We start from the raw sequence: 20,795 nt of genomic DNA on the forward strand, positions 1-20,795 counted from the left end.
GCTGCTATGACACCCACCAGCTTCCCAGGCCCCGCTGCTAAGTCCTCAGGGAGGACTGACTATATTCTCACCCCAGCCTCAGAGGCACATGGTACTAGAGACACTTGAGCTTCAGCTCCCGTTTCAGGTGTCTGTTGCCGTGTACGAAACCACTCCGAGACTTAAGTGGCTCCAAACCATTTGTCATGATGCTGGCTTTCTTTGTTTGTTTTTTTAATATTTTATTTATTTATTTTTAGAGAGAGGGGACGGGAAGGAGAAAGAGTGGTAGAGAAACACGTGTGTCCCCCACCTGACCTGCAACCCAGGCATGTGCCCTGACCGGGAATCGAACCAGCAACCCTTTGCTCCACAGGCCCATGCTCAATCCACTGAGCTACATCAGCCAGGGCATTATGCTAGCTCTTATTTTCTTATTTTATAATCCATTTCTAGAATGGGGAATTTATTATAAGCTAGCTCAGTAAGAGAACCAGAGTCCACTTTGCTAGAGAGCCTGCAAAACCCCCAGAAGCAGGAAAATCAGGCCTTGGGGGCAAATATCTGGAGGGGAGACGGGGTAGCTTGGCTTAGGGTGGTGAGGAGGTATGAAGGAGAGATGACTTATAATTTGTTTTGGAGTCACAGTGTTGGGTTAGATGTGAGGTAAAGAGAGGAATCAAAGATGAATCCCAAGTTCTTGGCTCTGGCAAATGGCAACCGGAGGTGCCATTACTGGGATGTGGAAACCTGGGGAGGGGTGGTGGGGAGAGCATCTGGAGGGAGGAGAGCAGGAATTCTGCTTTGGACACATTAAGTTCAAGATGTTTGTTGGTATGTCCAATGGGAACATCCATTGCTTCCCAGGCTCTCTTCCCATTGCTTACCCTAGCCTCTCCATCCTGGGTTGGAGGCCCCTCAAATGTGAGATTCGTCAAATCCAGGGCAGACCGTTAGCAATTTAGACACTCTAAGTCCTGGAAAGATCAAGGTGCCCTATCCCACTTGTAATTCAAAATAAAAACAGTATTAAACACAAAAACTCCAAGATATCATGTTGCTGTAACTAAAATGGTTCTGTTCTGAATTTTCTGAACGCAAACTTCTGGGTAAGTTCATTAACCGTGAACTGTACTCCTAGCTTTGCTGGTGCCCCAAGTGCATGGGTATTCAGTCTGTTGGTTAAAGCCAGTTCCCCTGTGGCCTCAACACACCGCCTGGAGTGAAGTCAATGTAAGAACGTTCCACTAATGGATGAATAAATAGGCATATAAACTTCCCACCCTTGTAGACAAAACTGACACCCCTCTGAGAAGGCAGTGAGACGGGGACCCGTGCTTGTCAGAAACCTGGGACACACAGTCTCCCAGTCTTGGTTCCTACCGTCACTCACTTGGTCTGCCAAGGCTCTGGTTTCCTAAGACGGTTTGGGGGCTTTCCGGTGAGAACGTACCGTTATCCTCAACACCGCAGCTCTCGGCTGCCCTCTGCTGCTCAGTGGCAATAGTGTAATGAAGGGAGTAGGTGAGAGGTTACGTGAATTCAGAAACCCCAGGGTCTAGGGCCTGAGGTGACCCAATGTCAGAGAGGGGGCAATGCCCTAGTGACTAGGGGATTATTTAATCCCAGGGTCTGGGAACTGAATGACCTGAGATCTGTCGACTTTGTGACCACAAAACCTAGTGGTCGAGCAACCTCAAGACCCAGCAGCGGCGGACCCAGGCTCTGAGAGGAGCTGTGATTGAGCGCTCGGGGATCTAGGATGAAGGAGCTTCATGAATAGGGGGTCCAAGGCTGCAGGGTGGGGCGCCCTCAACCTACAGCTGCACCGGGTTGATCTCGCAAGGCTTGGAGCCGCACCAGCCGCCCTTTGGTTTTCATTGGTGAGTCCTCGGAAGCGTGGACCAATTAAAACCCTCCTCGTGTCTCCAGCCCCTCCCTAGCGGCGGCTCCGAAAGCTGGGGGTGGGTCCCTTTCACCGCGACCGAATGGTAGGGCAGGCGGAACGCCGAGAAGACCGGCGACTGGCTGCCGCACCGGTCCTGTCAAAGCCGGATTGGCCGGCTGCGGAGAAGGAAGCGGCTCTAGGGACAGAGCTGGCGGAGCCGGGCTGGGGCGATGTGGAGCGCGAGCCGTGGACGAGCTGCGGAAGCGGCGCTTCTGGGGCTACTGTTGGCGTTCTTGGTGCCGGCCAGCGTTGCCGCCAAGACCGGTGCGGGGCTCGTAACCTGCGGGTCTGTCCTGAAGCTGTTCAACACGCAGCACAGGGTGCGGCTGCACTCGCACGACATCAAATACGGATCCGGTGCGCGGGGCTCAGGACTGGGGCATCGCTAGGGGGCGGGGCCTGGGGCTAGGAGTTTGAAGTCTGGGTGATCTCGGGCGTCTGTGGGCCAGGGGTCTGAGGGTTGTCTGGCCGGAGTTATTGGGGGACCTAGGGGGACAAAGATGGGAGGTTGGAGGGGATATTCGGGATATCGGGGGTGAGTGTTGTCGTCTGGGAGCCGTGGTTCAAGGACTTGGAGTTAAGCAGGGGGGCCAGGGGTGCGGGCTTGAGGGGAGCCGTTGAGGTCGCAGGGTTGAGGTTGTCCAGGGGAAGTTTATGGTGTTCGAGCCAAGACTCGCAAGTTCTCGGATTGACGGTGACCCCGGGGGTGGGGGTGGGGTGTCGCCGTCAGGCAGCGGCCAACAGTCTGTGACCGGCGTGGAGGCGTCTGACGACGCCAATAGCTACTGGCGTATCCGCGGCGGCTCGGAGGGCGGGTGCCCGCGAGGGTCCCCGGTGCGTTGCGGGCAGGCCGTGAGGCTGACGCACGTGCTCACTGGCAAGAACTTGCACACGCACCATTTCCCGTCTCCGCTGTCCAATAACCAGGTAAGCCCCCTTCCCCCGCCCCAGGATAGGCTTCTGGTGTGTGTGTGAGGGCCTGGGAACAGAGCCTACCCTTCCTCCCCCCTACTCTGAGTCTCAGCTTCCTCTGTGAAAGAGGAATTTCAATTCAATGTTTACTGAGGCCCCCTGTGGAGACACAGGTGACTCACCTGCGCCCCTATCTGGAGCCAGCTGGAAGCCGTTCAAGAAAAAGGGATCTGAGCCTGCTGGATGGCTCCACTTCTGGGGGCGAGTGGGACCCAGGAGGGGGATCCATATGGCCTTGGCCCCGGGAAACCTGCAAAGGATGAGGAGCTAAGGCTGAGGCTGGAAGAATGAGTAGGAGTCCTGTAGGCCACAGAGAGGAGGAGAGCATCTTTCCAGGCCTGGGCAAGAGCTAGTGCGTGGAGTTCACTGGAACGGGATAGGGGAGGAAGGGTGGGAGGTTAGAGAAGGAGTAGGGGTGGAACAGAGGGTGCTTTTGAAAAGTTGTCGGAACAAAAAGCGTGAGCTAGTAGAGACCTTGACTGTCAGCCTGGGGGTTTGGGCTTTATATTGAAAGTCAGAGGGGTTAGGATGGGAAGAACAGGGAGGAAGAGAGAGGAGGGGGCCTCGGCTCTGTGGGGCCAGTGGTCACCACTCAGACAGGTGGGATAGGGTTTGCATTGCCTCCGTTGGGGAGGCCCTACTGGGGGCTGGGGCTGGTGTTGTCCCAGTTTGCAGCTGTGGAAGTTGAGGCTGAGAGACGCAGGGGAAAACTTGAGGCCCAGTGCCCTAGGTGGGAAGGCTGCTGCCAGGCAAGCCACCACAGGGAACTCAGTGTGCCCTCTGTCCCCTCTACCCCCTGCACCCACAGGAGGTGAGCGCCTTTGGGGAGGATGGTGAAGGTGACGACCTCGACCTGTGGACAGTGCGCTGTTCAGGACAGCACTGGGAGCGGGAGGCCGCCGTGCGATTCCAGCACGTGGGCACCTCCGTGTTCCTGTCCATCACTGGTGAGCAGTATGGGAACCCCATCCGTGGGCAGCATGAGGTGCACGGCATGCCCAGCGCCAACACACACAATACGTGGAAGGCCATGGAGGGCGTCTTCATCAAACCCGGCATGGATCCCTCTGCAGGTCATGATGAACTCTGAGTGCCGTGGCTGGGTAGATGTAGGGTGGCAGGGTGGGATGTCTGCATGGCCACTCTTGGAGACTTTGGGTTTGTAGGGGTTCTCAAGTGCCTTTGTTAATTAAAGAATGCTGGTCTGTGATTATTTTGGAGTGAGCCTGGGGGTGGGTGATCAGGAGATGCCAGCTCTCTCTGGCCCAGTTCACCATCTCTTCCTTAGAGCAAAGTTGCTATCTATGTCCTGCACAGCTGAACAGTTGAACCCATCCAAATATTTTTAAAAGATTTTATTCATTTAGGAAAAGGGAGGGAGAAAGAGAGGGAGAGTAACATCAATGTGTGGTTGCCTCTCATGCGCCCCTGACTGGGGACCTGGCCTGCAACCCAGGCATGTGTCTTGATTGGGAATTGAACCCATGACCCTCTGGGTTCAAACATCAATCAGTTGCCTCTCTTACACCCCCAAGTGGGGACCTGGGTTGCAACCAACGCATGTGCCCTAACCAGGAATCGAACCAAAAGCCTTTTGGTTTGTGGGAGGATGCCCAACCTACTGAGCCACACCAATCCAAACCTTTTTGATGCTTTCCCATGCATCCCAACACTGCCCTGTCACCCTTAGACAGTCTAATGGCAACTGACCCTGTTCTCTGACCCCTGAGCTTCATGAACCTTCCTGTTAAGGGCTGGGGCCAGGGCCTCAGCAGGGTGAGTGGGAGCCCCACTCCTTTCAGCAGGGATGAAGCACAAGCTCTCCAGACCCCTCACCCCCAGGTAACCGCCCTCCTATTCTCCTGGCACCCCTCCCCTAGCAGTTGTGAAAGTCTTCACACTTGTTATTGAGCAAGCACCAGGCCAGGTCTCTGCCCACCTGCTGGATGTTAGCATCACAGGTTCCCTCCCTTAAGGTGCAAATGGTACCCCACACATCCCAGCCTTTCCCAGCGTGCGGCATCTCGGGGCCCAACTACAACTGTCCAAGGTCGCAAGGAGGTATCAGAACTTCAGCAGATATTGAATGGGAAGGTGACCTCAAAGAACTGCCTGCAGAGATCTGAGAAGGCTTTCTGGAAGAAGAGGCACGATTTAGTCAGGCAAAGCATTTAAAGGCAGGAACAATGGGAGGGCGCTCATCAAGGAAGGTAACAGTTTTGCTGAGTGTGGTGACCTCTAGAGGCCATGGAAGAGATAACAGGCTTGGATTTTCTAAACACCCAGGTGGGCCTGTGTAGAAGGGTAGGGCCTTAAGGTCGTGGGTAGGGAAAGAGGGTGCCATTTTCCTGAATGACAATAAAAGAGTCCCAGAAGAGGCTGAGGGTAGCACCTGATTGGAAGGAGTCTTGGAGGAGTGTGGGCAGAGCACCGTACATCTGAGAAATCAATTGGCCTTATGGGGTGGGAGAAAAGCTCTAGAGGCTTGAGGGGAGGAAGGTCCTATGTAGATGCACTGCCCCTACCCTCTCTCCCATGAGCTCCTTCTCTGCTCAAACACAGACCTCTTCCTGACCTCTCCACTGCCAAACCTCTTGGGCCTTGTGTATGAGTTTACATTCCTCTCCCATCAATCACCAGCCCTGAGACAGGATTGGAGTACAGAATGTTGGGAGATGATCCCAGAAAACACTGGGGTAGAGGAGTGGGGCTGTGAGAGGGGAAGGAAAGGCAGCTGGTGAAGTTGGCATTGTTGAGCAGGTAACCCCTGTGGGAAACTGGAGCTTAATTCCCTGGGGAGTTCTGGGACCCAGTGTAGAATAAGCATCCAAGTTATCCCAACCAAGGGGCAAGTTGGGGGGGCGCATTGTTATCTAATCAATGTATCTGCCCTCATTGGCTGAGAGCTGATTGGTGCATGGTGGAATTATTCTGTAGCACTTCCCACTTACCCTAGGCATTGGGAAATGTACATGAGGGCTTTATTTGGGCTGGAATAAAGCCCTCAGGAAGAGCCGCAGGTGCTGGCAGGGAGCATCCTTTCAGTAGTGTTGATTTGCCAAGGGGCTGTGGGCGGGGCACCAGTCATGTGGACCCCACTGCCCATCCAAGGAGGTATTCTGGTCCATCCCTGGCCCCTCCTGGGGGTCCCCTCTGCCTCTTGCCTCCTTACCACCATAAATGCTTAATTAAGAATTAACACTGAGAATCAAACAGTGCATACCTATATTGTTACAGTAACCCTTGGGAAACCAAGGTGGGGGCAGGTAAGATGGCTCCGGGCAGAATTCAGGACAAGACCAAAAATTAAAACCACAGCAGCAGCAGAGCTCTCTTTTATTGAACATGGAGTGCCTGATGCTGGGCCAACGATTTAAACATTTGCTTCTCATTTGCTCCTGGCAGTAACCCTGTAAGCAGGTCCAGTTATCGTCTTAATTTTGCAGAGGAGGCAACCATAGTTAATAAAGATTCAAACCTAGCTCTGCCTGCCTCAGAAACATTTGCTTTCAGCCATTGGGTTGAGAGAATAAAACAGGAGGGGCCCTAAGCACCCCACTCCTGGCCGCCCCCCCAACACACACACACACACACACACACACACACACACACGCGCGCGCGCGCACACACACACACACACACACACACACACACCCCTGAAGCTATGTGAGGGCCCGTGGAAGTATATCTTTCCAGGTCATCAGCTGAGGGTAGCACTTAGTGCATGCTTATCCACAAAGTGGATCGCAGTCACGCAGGGATCCAAGCTGACACTCCCTTCCCGGTACCTCTTTCAGATCCACAGGGCTCCACAGCCCAGGCCTACCCGGGTGGCTTCCAGCAAATTCCACTCGGGTTGAAGCGGTCGATGTGAGGGGGGTGGGGGTGGGAGAGTGGCGGTGAGGGGGCTACCGCAGCCAGAAAGCTCGACACAGGTGAATATCGCGTCCGTGAGGTACAAGGAGCAACATCAGCACAGAAAACAAAGCAGATCTGCAGCTCTGCTCCACCACGGGCTGTACCGCGTGGGTTCAGGCATTTCCCAAAGGTCGCAACCCCATCCTCTGTGGGCTCAGCCGCTCAGCTGGGGACCCCCCACTGGACTTCGAAGTCCTCTCGTCCTCGCAGGCAGAAAACTCGCAGACACCGGAGCAGAGAAAAGGCGGCAAAGTTTCTTTTGATAAGTTATGAATGGGGAGAAAGTGTTTGTAGAACTCATTGTTAAAACCACCGAGCTCTAGACTTGGCCACGGCGCCGCCAATCCCAGCCCGGAGGCTATTTTGAAATCGCTCCAGTCTTAGCCAATAGCTGTGAGGGAGGCAAAGCCCCGCTCAGGCGCCGGCCAATGAACGCGGCGTTAGGCTCAGGGGCTGGGGGCGCGTCCCCTCGGACTGTCAGCAGGTTAAAGATGGAGCCGGCGGACAAGAGGGCGCCACGAGGTGCGGGGTCGTCCTGGTGGAGACTACCGGGGCGGATGTCTGCTCGGACCTCTCTCCTGCTAACCTCCCCCGTCATGCCCGGGCCAGAGTAGGAAGAGGTGCCCCGCGTGAGTAGAAGGGTCGCACGTCGCCGGGAGCTGGCAGGGTGGCCCTAACTGGCAGGTCTGTGTGGAGGGGCTCAGCCTGGACCCCAGGCACCCTCTCCAGGCAGGGCACTACGGAAGGACGGGACTCCCCACCCCACCCCATCCTGTTCCTCTGCTGCGCTCTGGGTCTCCGGGCAGCAAATCTGTTAGGACAGAACACGGAGCCCAAGTTGGGGGCCGGGGCTGGGGGCCGGGGCCAGGGATAGGGGCCTGGGCTAGCAGGAGAGCGTCCTCCCCAAGTGGAGCCAGCCTTCTCCTGGGAGTCTCGGGGCCGGGTGAGAGCATAGGGTTGTTGGGCCGTATCCACCCCCCCACCCTCCCCCCCCCCCCCCCCGCTTCAGGCTCGAGTGGGTGTCGAACTGCAGTGGAGCCCGGGACCCTCTCCTTTGTGTGTGCTCCCCTTCCTCTCCTCCGCTCCCGCTCCTGGTTTGGAGCTACTCCTCTGTTTGGGGGTCTCTTGTCCACCTCTGGCTGGAGTGGGCTGAGTTAGCTCTGGGTGCCCTGGGGTCCTGAGGACCCTGAGGACCGCAGCACCCCCTGAAATCACCCCTCCTGGTCCTGATGTCCAGGACAAGGACCTCTAGCCCCATCCACCCACAACTGAGCTCCCCACCCTATGTATATTGTTGTGGGGGGGTCCCCCGCTGCTGGCCTCAGGTGCTCTGACGAGGTTGCACTACTGTGCTCTGAGAAGCAGTGCAATGATATTGTCAAAGCATCTGGGACCAACCTTGGGGGGCCCCCTCCCCCACACTTCATCTCCTCCTCCCCAGGCGGAGCCCCTTGGGCTTGCAGGTTCTCCCCTCCCCCCTGCCCTGCTGGCTCCCTTCTCCATGGAAACTTGAGATCCTGGCCAGGCCTGGGCCTCTGGGGTCAGAGGGCACCCTTCCCCCAGGCAGAAGCCCCGCCCTGTTGGGCCTGCATTCCTGGTCTGAGATCCCCACCCACCGACCACCGGAGACCAAGGCACTGGCAGGCCTGCCTGACACTCTTTCCCTGTTGCACTACTGTGGGCTGCTGGGAAGCAGTGCAATGATGAAAGGGCATCAGTCAGGTCCAGCCCACCACACACAGCACCTGGGGCAAGGAGGTTTTGCTGCCTCGCTCCACTTCCCAGCAATCAGGTACAGGCGCAGAGCTGGGCTGGACCCTCTGTCAGAGAATTAGGTGAGTGCGGAGCTGGGGGATTGCCCCATAAACTCTCCATTGGGGTCATGGCTGGACAGGCGCAGGGTCAGAGGCCCTGGATTCAGAAAAGCTCTGGTTTGAAGAGGATCTTTCATACCAGCACCCTGGGTAAGACTGGAAACTCCAGGTTTGGTCACAGTCTTGTGGAGAAATAGAGGCCCGCTGCTCTGCATGGAGGGTCTGTCTGAGGCAGGCTCAGACCCAGCTCACCCTTGACCATGTGGAGGTGAACTGGACCGAGCCCTCCAGAGCCTGAAGAGAATGTTTTCCTGGGTTCTCAGTGGGAGCAGCACTATTTGGTGTGGGCAGGTGGCCTTGGGATATGAAGCCTGTAGGTGATATCCACCAACTGTACTGTTTTGTTCTCTTACAGAGAGATACGCTGCCCTGAGCCTGCAGGAGGGACTATGAGGTGCCTGGCATGTCCACCCTCTCAGCTGGAATTGGGGGGATTGGAGCTGAGCTGCCAAGGAGCCTGGCTGCAGGCATGTCGGCAGGGCCACCTCCACCATCAGGGCCTGACACAATGCATGAGGTTTTTATGTGCCCACTGACAGTCATGCAATCCTGTCTCCTTGAGAGGAAGCCCAGGTTCTAGATGGGCATTTGGCCAGACCCCTCAATCCTGGCTGATATCAATTTCACCAGTTTCACCTCCACCCTGGGGGTAGAAGCCCTGGTGACACCTTTTAAAAATACCAATAAACTTATACACTGTGAAGTGATAATGGCAGAACGTGGTCAGAAGGTTAATCAGTGGTGTGCTTGACCCCTCAAAGGATGCTTGTTCTGTTTATATGTTTTATTTTATTTTTTAAAAGATTTTATTTATGTATCTTTAGAGGGGAAGGAGAGAGGGAGAGAAACATCAATGTATGGTTGCCTCTCGTGAGTCCCCTGCTGGGAACTGGCCTGCAACCCAGGCATGTGCCCTGACAGAGAATCGAACCACAATCCTCTGGTTCGCAGGCCTGTCCTCAATCCACTGAGCTACACCAGCCAGGGCTTATATTTTATTTTTAAAAATATGTTATTTATTTAATTTTAGAGGGAGGATAAGGGAGGGAGAAGGAGAGAGAGAGAAACATTGACGGGTGAGAGAAACATCCATTGGTTGCTTACTGTGTGCCCCTAACCAGGGACCTGGCCTGCAACCCAGCTGTGTGCCCTGACAGGGAATCAAACCGGCACTTGATTCACACTGAGCCACACCAGCCAGGGCAACACACACTATATATTTTAAAGTAAAGTCTCATTCTGTAAGTCAGGGTTCAGGAAGCAGGGGTCAGGGGTCAGGAAGCAGAATGGATCTTTGAACTCAGGTGTATCTGCCTGCACCCCTCGGCAAATACACATGCCAGATCGCCCTCCTTGGTTGTCTCCGAAGCAGGAGGAAGTGAGTGCTGCTGTCCGGGAGGAGGAGAGCTGAGGCTTAGAGGGCTGGGGCTTTATCGGTAGGAGGTGAAATGTCTCATTAGACTCTGGTGCACTGCATGGCTTTCAGGGCTGGTTTGGGGGCGGAGATCTGAGGGAGATGTGCCGAGGAGAGAGGGAGGCAACAGTCCAGGGTGCATGCCCCTTGTTTGTGGCTGGGGTGGATGGTGTGTTAGCCACTGACTAAGTAGGAGAGGGAAAAAAAATACTGTGTGCCAATCTGGATGTGTTAAGCATGAGATACCCAAGAAATGTCCCCAGCAGACGTTGGACATGGGTCTGGAGCCCAAGGAAGGCCCGAGTCTGACATGCAGGTTAGGGTTGCTAAGTCAGTTCTGGGTTGTGACCAAGAAGTGAATGAGACCATCCAGGTGGTATGGTGGAGACAGGCCCTTCTGCAACGCATAAGCTGCAGCTTGAGATGCCAGAGAAGTAACAGCGAGGATACAGCACAGAAGTGGTTATGAAGGGGTGTTAATATCAAAACAGCAGCAGATGTGAGACCTTGGCTGAGTTTCACTAAGAAAGAATTCAGAGCCAAGACTCAAAAACAAGCAAAAGTTTATTTAGAAAGGTACTGGGGTAGAAGAAGTGAGCCAGCTGAGCTGTGTGGGCTCAGGAAGCAAGTTTCAGAGGCAAAAGCAGGGCCCTTGGAGATTAGGAAATAGGCAGTCAAAGAGAACACGCCAGGTGGTAGGAGTGGGGAAAGGGCTCTGGCGGGCTCTAGAAAGCGAGTGTGTGTGCACTGGGTCCTGAGTCTTAAGAGCTTTTATCTGGGGGTCGGGGTCAGGAGAGGATCTCAATAGAATTATATATATGAGCTTTCCAGGTGTGTCTCCTCAGCATGGTCAGACTGGTCATCTGGTTTTGCTGATTTTCTGTGCCTGGAGCTGAAACACAACTGAGGCCTGGATGTTGTCTCTAGTTTGATCAAAACTCTGTCTCTGGTCAACAGATCCAAGGCTCTATTCCTCAGGTTATTTGATGCGGGCTTGATGCTTAAAGGAGTAGTCATGCAAGGGCTTGTGGGAGTCAAACGAGGCCATTCTCCCGCCCCCTCGTTCCTCTTCTGAGGGAGTCTACCGCATGACTAGCAACACGCCAGGAGAGGAAAGGTCAGGGGAGGGTGCCGGCTGCAGGGCCAGCCATGTGCTGCGAGAGGAAAGGTCACCTGGGGGCAAGGTCCCACCCACAGATGTCTATTGCTAGGCACCCAGGATTTTCCTCCCTGGTGACCTTATGTACCTGGCTCACCATTCCTGCTCTGCTCATGTCTGCATAACTGCCTTCTATATTGGGGTGGGGGTGGGGGACAGGTTGGAGAAGAGCAGTTTTGATGCCAGAGAGTAAGAGGATATGTAAAGAGCTGAGGTCTGAGAAAAACCTGCCCAATTCTAAAGAAATAAACAGGGGAAGCCAAAATCGTGGCTGTGAAAGACATGGATTTATTTGGACTTACTGTGCACCAGGGCGGCAGGCCGGTGAAGCTTTCTGCCACACAGGGTTATGTGAGTACGGAAAACCAAGCAAGCAGCGCATGTGGGGGACGAGCTGCGAAGGCGCACACTGTGTGAGATCTAAACACTAGCTGGTCTCCGAGGTTGTTTACAGTTTGGGCTCACATCCAATAGCAGTTTTTCTTTGGCCTCCTTTTTTTTTTTAGATTTTATTTATTGATCTTTAGAGGGGAAGGGAAGGAGAGAGGGAGAGAAATATCAATGTATGGTTGTCTCCCGTGGGTCCCCTGCTGGGAACTGGCCTGCAACCCAGGCATGTGCCCTGACTGGGAATCGAACCACGATCGTGTGGTTCACAGGCCCGTGCCCAATCCACTGAGCTACACCAGCCAGGGTTTCTTTGGCCCTTTCTTGACCGAGGAGCTGGCCCGCCTCCCAAGGTCTCACAGTGCTACCTTCATCATATTCCCACAGGATGGGAAGGGGAGTTGGAGTTTGGGAATGGGCTCCTGTTCTCACACAGGAAGGGGGCAAAACGTCCCAGGCTGGAAAAGTTGGCAGAGTGAAGTCCTTCGGCCATTGTCTGTGGGAGAAGCAGGGCTCTGGCTGGAGGACTGGGGAGTACAGGCCATGAAGAGCCGGCCTGGAGGCGGGGCAAGGGAGGAAGTTGGAAGGTTCTGGCCCTGGCCATATTCTCTGTGTGGCCCTAGGCTGGGCCCGGACCAAAGCTTCGCCGCACTCCGTGGGGGTCCAGCCCAGTGCAGTGGCCAGTGGTGTTCGCCCTCCCCGTGGAAGGCAGGAGAGCGCTCCCCCAGAGCCAGGGGCATTGTCACGTGTGGCCGGCTCTACGGATTGGCTCGTCTGGTGGGCGCTGGGGCGGGGGCGTGGCGGCTGTGGGGAACAAACGCCCACTGCCCGAGACCAGCGCACGGGCCTTCGCAGGGGCCCCAATCCCGACAGCTCCACCCTGCAGGCAGTCTGGCCCGCCCGGCAGCCCCACCCGCATGGAGGTCCTGGACGAGTTCGACCTCGAGTTCCCTCAGAGTGTGACCTTCTGCCAGCTCATCTCCGAGGAGGACTTCGAGAGGCAGGCGACGACGTACACAGAGCGCGCTCTGCACCGCCTCTTCCGCAGCCTGGACCGCAACCCAGCGTTGGCGGAGAGGGTGGTGCGCAAGAGCAAGCAGGCGGAGTGCGAGCAGCGCGGGCTTCTCTCCTTCCTCTGGGTGCGGGCCGCTGGAGCTGCATGGGGTGGGATGGGGATGGCAAGGGCCGGTGCTCTCACCTCCCCCACCTGCCCCCACTGCCCCCACCTGCCCCCACCTCCCCCACCTGACCCTGGCTCTGGAGGTGGAGTGGTGCTTGGGGACGGGAGGAGGCACTAGCTGGAGTTGCTGGGCTGGGTCTTCTAGAAGCCTGAGGCCACCCAGCTTGGGGAGTGCGGTGGTGAGGGCCTCACCGTCCAGTTTCCACCTGACCTACCTCTCCGGCTGTTGTCGCAGGCCAAATTCTTCTGTGCAGTCCAGGGGGAGCTTAACTGTTGCAACAGTATGGACGCCCACGAGATGCACCAGCGCCTGCAGCACCTGAAGAGCCGCATCCAGCGCGTACACCTCTACTCCCAGGGTGAGGCTCGACCTCCGCTTGGCCCAAGTAACCCAGCAAACCCGACCCAGGACCCCATGTCCTGAAATCTTCCTTACGAACGTGAACATACACAACACTAGAGGCTACAGCGAGCACTTACGTACCCATCACTCAGCCTCCGCCACTGCCCCCATCTTGCCGTGCTCATGCTCCTTGCGTTCTCTAGACCCCCGTTTGCTGTTTCTGGGGCACTTTGGGGAAATCTCAGACGTCGCCGTCTTCCTGAATACTTTAGAATGCTTTTTAATAATAATGATTTTTTAAAAACCACAGTTTCTGACATAATCACAGTGTCAAACCTGATGTAATTGACAACAGTTCCCTAACATTAGCAGACCCTTGGCCCATAGTCAGATTTCCCAGGAGGTCGCAAAGGTCTTGCTACACTCGCCCTGTCATGTCAGGGCCCAAGAGGGCCTGCACGTTGGTGAGGCTGTTAGGCCTCTTAGGTGCCTTTTGCCAGGGTGGCCATATAATTTGTGTCCATATTGGGGCACTTGTGAGGGGGAAATGAAAGAGGGCCATACTGTGACTACCCAGGGATGGCAATGAGGACATGTGGCCACTGCTGCTGCTCAAGTCCCCTTTGAGGGGGAAGCTCTTACTTCTCCCCTCCCCTGCTATGGACTTTAAAGATCGGCATGGTCCTTCAGGGCAACCCACTTTTTAGATTTGTATCTGTTGTTTGGGTCACTGGCGTGGTTTCTCTCCCTCTGCCTCCATTTCTTGGACAATTGCTCTAACACCTCAATTAGATTGGGGTTCAGTTCATTAGATGTGTTGGTGTCCAGTGGGAGACTGTGCTGGTCGGGGGGGGGGTCATTTTCTTCTGCATCCCACTGAGAGGCACAGCTCCCCTGGGCGTCTGACTTCCCATGGTGCTGAGTGTGAGTGCCCTGTGTCACCATTTCATCCGACGGCAGGATGCACAGCACGTGTACCTTTTACCACAGCCTCCTGAGGTAGCATTGATGTTATTTGGCCTCGTTTTGCAGAAGAGGAAGCAGGTCCAGGGGGCCGAGGTCACACAGTAAGTCACCGGGCCCAGAGTTGAGCTCAGGTCGGGGTTGCTCTGGGCTGCAAGCTCTCAGCCTCCGGGACAGTGCTCCCTGGCATTGGTTCTCATCACTCCAGGTGAGCTGTTCTGATCGGCGATATGAGGAGCTTGTTAATGCTCTCTCTACCAGTGGTCTTCAATTTTGAACAGTAATAATAGCCAGGAAGATCTAACATGGAGAGAGGAGAGGCAACAGGTCCCAGGGTCCTTCCCCTCAAAATTCCCTCCTTGAGGGAAGGTGCAATCGCACCTCCATGTGGATTTTCTTATAGAAGGGCCCTTTGCACAGCCTTAGGAAGGCCCCGGGGCTGGGGGTAGTCAGCGGGCTCACTGTCCAGGGCCTGGACACCCAACAGTGCTGGCAGGTTAGAGAACTTTCCCCGACGCTTGGTGGCAGTGGCCGCAGACCGACCTGCTCAGGCCAAGCCCAGCCCTCTGAGGCAGTGACATTGATCACTTCCCATGGAATTCTGCCCCCGAAATCGGGCAGCCTGGTTGTGCATTCTGCCTGTGCCTGTCCAGTTGGAGTTTCCGGTTCTGCGTGAAGATAGAGACAAAAGTATTTGTCTCATGTGGGATAGTTGTGGGGTCAGTGAGGTGGCGCGTGTTGGTGCCTGTCCACAGGACAGGTGGTTGTAGCCATGGCTTGAGGGGGCGGCCTCCCCCCTGTGTTGGGGAGCCACACCATCGTGTTTGGCTCCCACCCCACCCTGTTCTGGCTAAGGGGTGGGTACTCATGTGCGCCTTTCATCACAGATGCCAAGAAGAAGAGAAGGAAGCCTAAAGTGAAAAAACCGGAGCCCATCCTCTTGCGGGACCAGTCAACCTCCCCATGCCTGCCACCAACACTGCTGCCACCTTCACCGTTGCCACCACCTGCCACCACCATGGCCTCTGTGACAGCCCCACCACCCTCCATCTATGCTATGCCAAGGGTCTTTGGCCCCTTTCCTCCACTGCCTAGCAAGTCGGTCAGTGGGTGCATTCCCTCCATAGAGCCCAGGGTGTGGCAGCCTCTGGCACCCTGCTGGGAGCCAAGGGCTCTCCTGGGCTGCAGTAGTGACTCTGAGAACTTTGTTCTTAAGCAGCTGAGCCCTTTTTAAGACTGCAGGCAAAGTCTGGGGGTGGAACAGCAATGAATAAAGTGATAAAAGAAGGGCTGCTCTGATTGAAGAGTCGGGGAAGGGGTTGAAGGCACAGAGCTCTACCTGCTTAGCCTCAGCTGAGCAAGGCGCCAGCAGAGTCCTGGGGCTGCCAAAGGACAGGTGGAGAACCCCAGGCCCCCTTGCTGGGTCTCTCCATGGTGTCGTTCTCCTATAGTGTCCTTCCCAGGCTCCTGCCCCTCCTGACTCCCATTGACCCTACACGCTCACTCTGGCCAGCCTCCCATCCTCCAGGCTGGGAGAGGACCTTCTCATTTGGACCCTAGCCCCCATCCCATCCCCTGTCCCCTCCTAATACCAAGCTCAAGATGGGCACAGAGGATGAGCTGATGTATTTGCTGCCTGAATGAAAAGTCACATAGTTCTCATAGTCCTTGTACTGGTGTTTTTTCTTTCATGGTGAGGCCCCCAAACGTGTCCTGAGATGTCATTTGTTTCCTGCAGATGGAAAAAATTGAAGTTTCCAGTTCTGAGGTGAAAATAAACTGGACTGGCCAGTCATCAAACCGAAAGAGGTAAAAGCAATTTATGTGGGCGTGAGGCAAGGGAAAGGGGAGCCTTTGGGGAGCACGCCTGCGCTCCGCTCCGCTGCTGTTTCCTCCCTATCTCCTGGTTAACCCTCCTCACAGTCCCGAGTGCTTATTCTCATTGTCCAGGGGTGGAGTCTGGGCTCAAAGGTCTGTGTCCCCACGTCAGAGCGGTGCCCTCTGAGACTGGGGAGGCCCCACCTGGGGGGATCCCGGAGCTGATGACCCCCTCTGCCCTGTCTCGCAGCCACATGGTCGATCTGACCCCCTTGGTCCTCAACCCTGGAGGCTTCCATTTCTCATACCTGCCTGGAAACAGCGTGCACAAACTCCATTGCCCGGGCTTCCCCTGGTAAGTGTTCCTCTGAGCCTCCCTGGGGCCAGGCACTGTCCTGGCCCAGCCCACACTTCGCCTCTGACCGGCACTGTCGTGCTGTGGCCAAGGGCTGGACAAACGTTCTGTATGATGGTGCCTTCCCCTGCCAGGAAGGACCCTTGTGTAGTCAGGAGGGCTGGAAAGGTCACTCCCTAGTGTTTGTTAGTGTTTGTTATGTGTTGTCTTTTTCTATTTTTGAGTTGTAAGACGTTTGTATATTGTAGACACGTGATTATATGATTTGCAAATATTTCCTCCACAGAATGGGATGTCTTTCACTTTCTTTTTAAAAAATTTTAGGCCCTGGCTGGTGTAGCTCAGTGGATTGAGCGCGGGCCTGTGAACCGCACGATCGCGGTTCGATTCCCCGTCGGGGCACATGCCTGGGTTGCGGGCTGGTTCCCTGCAGGCCAGCTCCCAGCAGGGGATGCACTAAAGGCAACCATACATTGATGTTTCTCTCCCTCTCTCCTTCCCCTCTAAAGATAGATAAATAAGTTTAAAAAAATTTATTTATTTATCTTTTAGAGGGGAAGGGAAGGAGAGAAGGAGAGAAATGTCAATGTATGGTTGCCTCTTGTGAGTCCCCTACTGGGAGTTGGCCTGCAGGGAACCGGCCCGCAACCCAGCATGTGCCCCGACGGGGAATCGAACAGAGATCGTGTGGTTCTCAGGCCCGCGCTCAATCCACTGAGCTACACCAGCCAGGGCGTCTTTCACTTTCTTGATGGTGTTCTTTTAAATATAAGAGTTTAAGGTTTAGTCCTTCTGAGAAGCCATCTGTTGCCTTGACTGGCCTGTCTTGGTTGGTTGTTCTGCAAAGCGAAAGGTTGCTAGTTTGATTCCCGGTCAGGGCACATGCTGGGATTGCAGGTTGCAGGTTCCATCCTGGTCAAGGCAAGTAGGAGAGGCAACCGATCAATGTTTCTCTCCCTCTCTCTCTCCCTCCCTTCCCCTCTCTCTAAAAATTAAAAAAAGCAATCTGTTAAGATACATCAGAAGCTATAGAAGTTCTCAAATTCTCTGATCTAGTCTTTTCATTCCTGGAAAATGACCCCAAGGAGATGAGTAGGTGAGAAAAGTGACTGTGTATAAAAATGTTTATAATCAGTTTGATTATGTAGATTCATGAGTTACATCTAAGTGGAAACAAAACGGGCTGACCAATCAGATTAGAAGGAGGCGGGTAGGGAGGCAGCAAGGCACTGGCTGCTGGGGTCACAGAGAAGGGGGCGGTCAGCAAACACTGTTGCCACGTTGTTGCAAAGCAAAATGAAAAAACAACAGGATTACTGAGCCCCATCAGGTCCTCAGAGAATAGTGGAGCCACACAGCAGGGCTGGGTCGTCATCAGGGCATTTCTGTTAAGATGTCTTATAGCTTTCTCTAGGCATCGTTTTTACAAAGTTGCAATTCAACTAGACAGTGCCTTTTTATTTCTCCTGCCTTTTCCCCATTGCATGAAGGCCCTGGTGAGTTCTATACTTCCTAATAGTGTTTCAAACACAAGTTCCATTGGTTGTGAAATGAACACCCGGTGCAGGTAGGGCCGTCACTTATTTAACGGCCCTAAGGAAGGTGCTCCCAGTGTTTCCTAGGTTCCTGCTGGGTTGAACATCTTTATGTGTGAAGCCGTTCCAGAATTTCAGATTAAGTTTCTGAAGTAGAATTGCAAGGGAAAGGGTATGAACGGCATGCAAAAGGACTACCTTTTTTCAGATTCCAAAACCATATGTAAAAGAATATGGCAAACAGACAATTTGAACAGAGCACAAAAAAAGACACCATTCACTCTGATCCCACCACCAGAAATAATTGCTGTTACCGTATATTTGTCTTTTGGTGTAGGCTTCTTCCGGTGGATACACGAGTGTTTATTCTACAGTAACTTGTTACATCATCGGGAACATCCTTGTAGCCAGCTCTTGAATATGTTTCCTTCCTGTCATGAAAAATACCTTTTAAATTCACCAATAATCATAGATGCAAAATGCTTCATTGTATGGATGAAACATCATTTACTCAACCATTTTTTAAAAGATTTTATTTATTTATTTTTAGACAGATGGGAAGGGAGGGAAAGAAACATTGATGTGTGAGAGACACGTCAGCTGGTTGCCTCTCACACACTCCCAACCTGGGGCCTAGCCTGCAACCAAGGCATGAGCCCTGACTGGGAATTGAACTGGTGACCCTTTGGTTGACAGGCTGGAGCTCAATCCACCAAGGCACACCAGCCAGGGATGCTCAACCATTCTTGCTTGTTGAAATATTTAACTAATGGGAACAATTTTTAAAAATAAAAATTTGTTTTTGGAGAGAGGCGAAGGGAGGGAGAAAAGAGAGGTAGAGAAACATCCATCTGTTGCCTCTCGCACATGCCCCCACTAGGTACCAAACCCACAGCCCAAGCATGTGTCCTAACTGGGAATTGAACTGCTGACCTTTTGCTTCGCAGGACAACGCCTAGCCAGCTGAGCCACACCAGTCAGGGCAACAGGGGCAATTTTCAGGCTCTTGTTACGTATTGATTTCTGAGTGAGCAGTTGTCTCATGATGCATCACCAAAAATGGGATATTGTAAATTGGTTTTTAAAAACTTACAAATTAAAAACATAATTGTGGGAAAAAATTTGCAGTACAAGAATGCATACATAAAATCCCCTGCTGCTAAGAGTTACAACACACACACACACACATGTTAATTTTTAAAAGCAGGATCATATTGCATGTACTTCTCAGCAACTTGCTTTTTTCCATTATTGTATCATCGGGGTGTCTTTATTACTTGTTGGGGAATACAGACCTACCTCATTCCTTAAATGGTTCTAGAATAGTCTACTGCATAGCTGCACTTTGGTTCCTGATAGACATTTAGATGTTTCCAGGTTTTCACAATTGCAATGTTGCTATAATCAGCAGCCTTGAACCAACCTTCTTGGGGGAGGTTTCTGGGGATATAAAATTGCATCTAGAGCCATCCCACAGCCCAGGGGCAGCCTTGTCATGAGTACCTCTGATGACCCTGTGTGCTGGTGTCCGACCTCATGGACATGTCTTTGCTGCACAGGACTGAGTCCTGTAGTGACCCCCGCCACACTGAGGAGACGTCAGCCCCTCCTGCGAAGGCCTCCATTTTCACTCCACCTGTCCTGCTCAAGTTCCAGCCTGTGCCCAGACGTAAAGATGACTCAGAGAATGACCCTGGCACTGCAGAGTCTGTGCCCCAGAAGAAGAGCCCATAACCTCTTCTGTACAGACCATTGTGGAGGTGTGAATAAAGTTCTCTTAGACGTGCCTTTCTCCTGCTGGGATCCCTAGGGCTGTGCAGTCCCCTGGGCTCCTTGTAGCCCGAACAGCTTGTCAGTCCAGGGCCATCCTGGGGTCCTGAGGCCTGAGCTTGCATATAGCAGGAGGTCAGGTCAGGGTTACTGTGAAGTCCCCTTGCTTGCAATCTAACACGGGAATCCAGCCCTGTGCACTTGGAAAGAGAAGTGAGTGGGGAGAGAGTGCTGCCCTTTCCTTCAGGGACTCTGGCCCCTTACCCCCCTGAGCTGTAAGTCTACCTTTTTTTCTACAAGGCCCCTAAACACAAGCCTCATCTGGGCGCAAGTTTACAAACGGTGATCTGTTCCCTCCTTAAAGGAAAATGAGCTGGTGTGTCAGTTTTCAACTTGGCATTTCCCTAAGGAATTTCAGACATAGTGACTCTAGTTGTTGCCTGACACGCTGACCTTAGAAGCCAACCTGCATGTGACCTTAGAAGCCAACCTGCATGAGTCCTCACAAAATACTCGACTGCTCAACATTAACAGATATTCATTGCCACTGTGTATGCCCCACAATGTGCTCCAGACTGGAGATAATAAACCAAGCAGTTGGGCCCCTTGCCTTAAGGATCTTACATCCCATCCTCCTGTGTGTGTGTGTGTGTGTGTGTGTGTGTGTGTGTGTGTATGGTAAACCAGTATATTACTACAGGATTACAAGAAGTGAAAAGCCCTATGGGAGCTTAAATGGAGATGTATGGGGTGGGTGCGAGGGCAGGGAAGGTGTCTCAGAGGAGGTGTCATTTATATTGAAACCTAGAAATAAGAAGGAGTGAGCCATGAGATGAGATGAGAAAGGCAAGGACATCTGACTTTGGGTGACCAGGTAGATCGCGGTGTGGTGGGGGAGAGTGAAGACGGGGTGGCGGGGAGGGGGGTAAGGGGCGGGGGGGGCGGCAGAGGTGGGCAGGGGGTGAGGGATGGAGAGTTCTGCTTTGAGGAGACACATTATACTTGAGATCAGCGGATACCCAAGGAGAGATCAGGAGTCTGGTGCACTGGCAATTTAGTCTTGGGAGTCAAGGGTTACCAGTGGTACTTAAAGCCACGATCACCCAGTGCTTGAGTGTTGACTGAAGTCCAGGGCTCAGGCCGGGACACACGAACGTGATTTGGTCCAGGGAAGGGTCCA

At 53.8% G+C, this 20,795-nt stretch overlaps 2 protein-coding genes across 2 annotated transcripts; both read left to right on the top strand.

Annotated features, from left to right (window-relative positions):
* Window positions 1-2,009: 2,009 nt before the first annotated feature.
* On the top strand, window positions 2,010-4,109 carry SDF2L1 (stromal cell derived factor 2 like 1). Its single transcript, XM_037067384.1, has 3 exons — window positions 2,010-2,284; window positions 2,658-2,854; window positions 3,708-4,109. Exons 1-3 carry the CDS (start codon window positions 2,098-2,100, stop codon window positions 3,987-3,989), a joined length of 666 nt encoding a protein of 221 aa, XP_036923279.1. The 5' UTR covers window positions 2,010-2,097; the 3' UTR covers window positions 3,990-4,109.
* Window positions 4,110-12,436: 8,327 nt separating this feature from the next.
* On the top strand, window positions 12,437-19,632 carry LOC119001840 (uncharacterized). Its single transcript, XM_037067383.1, has 6 exons — window positions 12,437-12,790; window positions 13,067-13,190; window positions 15,025-15,239; window positions 15,876-15,946; window positions 16,206-16,310; window positions 19,405-19,632. Exons 1-6 carry the CDS (start codon window positions 12,569-12,571, stop codon window positions 19,577-19,579), a joined length of 912 nt encoding a protein of 303 aa, XP_036923278.1. The 5' UTR covers window positions 12,437-12,568; the 3' UTR covers window positions 19,580-19,632.
* Window positions 19,633-20,795: the final 1,163 nt, after the last annotated feature.

The sequence above is a fragment of the Sturnira hondurensis genome, unplaced genomic scaffold (genome assembly GCF_014824575.4).
Source record: "Sturnira hondurensis isolate 20B ecotype Veracruz unplaced genomic scaffold, ASM1482457v3 Scaffold0017254, whole genome shotgun sequence".
Lineage (NCBI taxonomy): Eukaryota > Metazoa > Chordata > Mammalia > Chiroptera > Phyllostomidae > Sturnira > Sturnira hondurensis.

What these genes read in the sequence shown, in the direction of transcription:
- SDF2L1 (XM_037067384.1), top strand. Translation starts at nt 2,098, where the DNA reads ATGTGGAGCGCGAGCCGTGGACGAGCTGCGGAAGCGGCGCTTCTGGGG. An exon ending in CGACATCAAATACGGATCCG is followed by an intron (nt 2,285 to 2,657) that starts GTGCGCGGGGCT and finishes TGTCGCCGTCAG; the next exon opens with GCAGCGGCCAACAGTCTGTG. An exon ending in CTCCGCTGTCCAATAACCAG is followed by an intron (nt 2,855 to 3,707) that starts GTAAGCCCCCTT and finishes CTGCACCCACAG; the next exon opens with GAGGTGAGCGCCTTTGGGGA.
- LOC119001840 (XM_037067383.1), top strand. Translation starts at nt 12,569, where the DNA reads ATGGAGGTCCTGGACGAGTTCGACCTCGAGTTCCCTCAGAGTGTGACC. An exon ending in CTCCACTGCCTAGCAAGTCG is followed by an intron (nt 15,240 to 15,875) that starts GTCAGTGGGTGC and finishes TGTTTCCTGCAG; the next exon opens with ATGGAAAAAATTGAAGTTTC. An exon ending in CAGTCATCAAACCGAAAGAG is followed by an intron (nt 15,947 to 16,205) that starts GTAAAAGCAATT and finishes CCTGTCTCGCAG; the next exon opens with CCACATGGTCGATCTGACCC.